At 36.7% G+C, this 3,291-nt stretch overlaps 1 protein-coding gene across 1 annotated transcript; it reads left to right on the top strand.

Annotated features, from left to right (window-relative positions):
* Positions 1 to 1,648: 1,648 nt before the first annotated feature.
* Positions 1,649 to 2,658, top strand: LOC122971522 (collagen alpha-1(XII) chain-like). Its single transcript, XM_044338227.1, has 2 exons — positions 1,649 to 1,782; positions 2,243 to 2,658. Exons 1-2 carry the CDS (start codon positions 1,668 to 1,670, stop codon positions 2,461 to 2,463), a joined length of 336 nt encoding a protein of 111 aa, XP_044194162.1. The 5' UTR covers positions 1,649 to 1,667; the 3' UTR covers positions 2,464 to 2,658.
* The last annotated feature ends 633 nt before the right edge of the window (positions 2,659 to 3,291 follow it).

Here is a 3,291-nt window from a genome sequence, read left to right as displayed (position 1 = left end):
GCTCCTCAAGCTGGAGACTGTTTCACCTCCACAGAGTCAACTGGAGGAAAAGAGCGAGTTCAACGTGCAGCTCCATACGATAAGAACATGTGCAGGGGACATGAATCAGTTTTCCTGGGAAACCATAGCCCACCCACTTTCAGTATTGTCTTCCCAGACCACTGGCTTTAACAACTAGAAGTCTGTAACTTCAGTGTCACACACAGTGTGGGAACTTTGATGTTCAGAAGCTGATATACCAGCCATAGATGCACCACAGGCTTTGAAATTATTCCCAACATCATTTCACAGGATCTGTCAGGACAACAATGCACAACTATGGAAGCCAATAATTGCAATAATAATTTGAATTATATCAGCAACTGAATATCACATTTTGACATTTTATCACTACTGAATACTTTAATGTTGTTAAATATCACTGAATTTATTGCACTGAAAGGTTTGACTTTGAAAACCACCTTTCTGAATATACGAGGTCTGGATTCACTTTCAAGTTTCAATTTGATTTTAATCTAATATTCAAAAACTTTATTCAAGTTGCTCGATTAGCTCAAATCACTCACTCACTCACACACACACACACACACTCACACACACACACACACACACACACTCACACACACACACACACACACTCACACACACACACACACACACACTCACACACTCACACACACACACACACACACACACAGTGTGACTGAGGATTGTGAGAAAGAAAATGTGATGACAACACGTAACCGTGGTGATAACAGTGTGTAAGTCTCTATCATCCAGCTGTATAGTCATTAAACTGCTCAGTGTGTATCTTGGAAACTTGCAGACATGAACCATTTTATACTAAGTTTCTTCTTCTCTACAGGAACAGATGCTGAGCTGGATATAGATCTCTATGCAGTTCACCATAATGCTGCTACAGGCCGATAGTTTCTGTGTTTACTTTCATTCAGACTCACAAACAAACTTTTGAAGAGATTCGTGTCAAAATCATATTTATGTGGAAAGCTGTAGGAGTCTCAGCAGCTCGCCCTGATGTTCATCATTGTGTGTAATAAACGTCTTTTACTGAATCCCTTGAATCTCTATAACAGAGCTGAGAGAACAAAGTTAGCCTGACACATAGAGACACAATGGCCACATTTATGGGAAATACATCAGGTTGAAATGAACCAGAATGTTCCTTTAATAATAATGTTATTGTAATAGTCTTATGATTATTAATATTGTGATATAACATTATTGTACAGTATCATGGTATAATGTTATATATCACAGACTGCTGATGCTGTTATAGTGATAGTGATTATAATAATTATAATAATACAAATAAAAGTCTCACAATAGGATTTGAAGCTCTGTGATTGGATGTTTCTGACTGAAATGCATCTTGGGAGTCGTAGTTAACTTCTCTCTTTCAGTTTTTATGTCTACAGGCTTCTAGCTTTGACTTTTTATCAAAGAACCAGATATTTTGTTACACAGGTGTTAAAGTGCTGCAGCTGTCAGTCACCTCACAGTCTATGAACAAAGTAACGGGACCTTTATGTCTGGAACAAGCAACACATGAAATAAAGTCTCTGTATCTTTTAAAACCTCTTTATTTCTGTCATACAGGAAGAGCTCTGAGTCGCATCCTAAATGAGTTCTTTCAACCCGATAAGGGAATGCGTTCAGACTCCCAAAAAATTCTCATCCTGATTACTGATGGAAAGTCTGAGGACGACGTATCCCTCCACTCACAGCACCTGAGAGACGACGGCATTGAGATCTACACTATTGGTGATTGACTTTCTCTCTGCAACTCTGAAACTACATTATTTTACCATGAAAGAATAACGTGACATTAACATGAATTAAACATGATATTTTGCTACAATGAAAGCGTTAGTTAGCAAGACTCTTAAGATGATGTGTATGACTGCATTTATAGTTTATATCAGTTAATGTCTTACATTATTAAATCAAGTCTTTTAATAGTGGGCTGAAATGAATTAAACCAATCTGCTGCTCACAAGGAAGAAAGTAAATCTAAATATGTGGTGTGCTTTGGTAGTGATAATGAAGGACATATGATTTCTGTTTAATGGGATTAAAAATGCACAACCATCAGCATGTTCTGTCAATTCAGGTTTAATTAAGGAGCAGGAAGCAGCAGGAAACAATAATTTTATTACTTTTCCAACCAAATTGTTTTCTTATTTTAAGTTTTTATGGTTCAGTTTTAACATTTTTCTCTCAGGTGTAAAGAATGTAAATGAGACTCAGCTGAGGACCATCGCCTCAGATCCTGATGAAATTCACATGTTCAGTGTCATCGACTCCTCGTTCCTCCTGGACATCGTTGCCAACCTCACCATCAACCTCTGTAAAAGTGTCAACAGCTTAGGTAGGCAAAGAGTCTGTTATCATCAAACAGTGATACATGTTAACACCACACTGATCTGCTGGTGTCAGAATTAATCTTTAGATATCAAGTTTTAAAAGCTGTTAAACATTTTGGATTCTTACAGTTAGATATAAAGTTATCTTACTGCTGGTTAGTTCTTTATTTTAATCTATCAGAATATTGTCAGACTCAGGTATGATAACAGAGAAAAGATCAGAAAATTAATCTATAAAACCAACAATGTATATTTATTATGAAGCTTTATTTATTCAGGAATCTCATTGAGATTATGGGGTGAAATCCAGTGTTTTTATAAAGCTTTCAGAAAGCCAGCCAGGGAGAACTTGTTGACACGTATTCACATAGTTGTTAATAATCCACAACTCCACAGAAGGGCAGAGATCCGTTCATTCATCTTTTGACCATCCCAAAGAAATCCGACTGAGCTTCTCTCAAATGGAGAACTTGGTAATATCCAACCTGTTGTTCTGTTACATTAACACAGTTCATACGTTTACACGGTCAAAAACCTGATTAGTTCAACTCTTAACTTTCTTCTGACTTTCTTCTAACGTAAGTGTCGTTTCTTAAAGCAAGCGTGAACTTTGTAACCTTCTGCCCATGTGCAGTAACCACGTCTCAATATGAGCTCACTATTCAAACAAATTACTCATTTCAATAAACAAACATAATTCATGTGGTAATAAATATATTCTCTTCCTTGCAATAACATGAAATATAACAAAACTCAATTCTACTTACAGTCAATTATGGCTCTTACAGACATCTGAGTCTGTTTTGCAAGAGAGACCTGAGAACAGGTTACATATACACAGGATCACAATACGACAGTTCATTCACATCACAGTCACAAAATAATCATCATACATACTGACAGACAC

This window comes from Thunnus albacares, chromosome 2, assembly GCF_914725855.1.
Source record: "Thunnus albacares chromosome 2, fThuAlb1.1, whole genome shotgun sequence".
Classification (NCBI taxonomy): domain Eukaryota; kingdom Metazoa; phylum Chordata; class Actinopteri; order Scombriformes; family Scombridae; genus Thunnus; species Thunnus albacares.
Note: the sequence above shows the minus strand (reverse complement) of the source record. Positions and strands in the feature narration are given on the sequence as shown.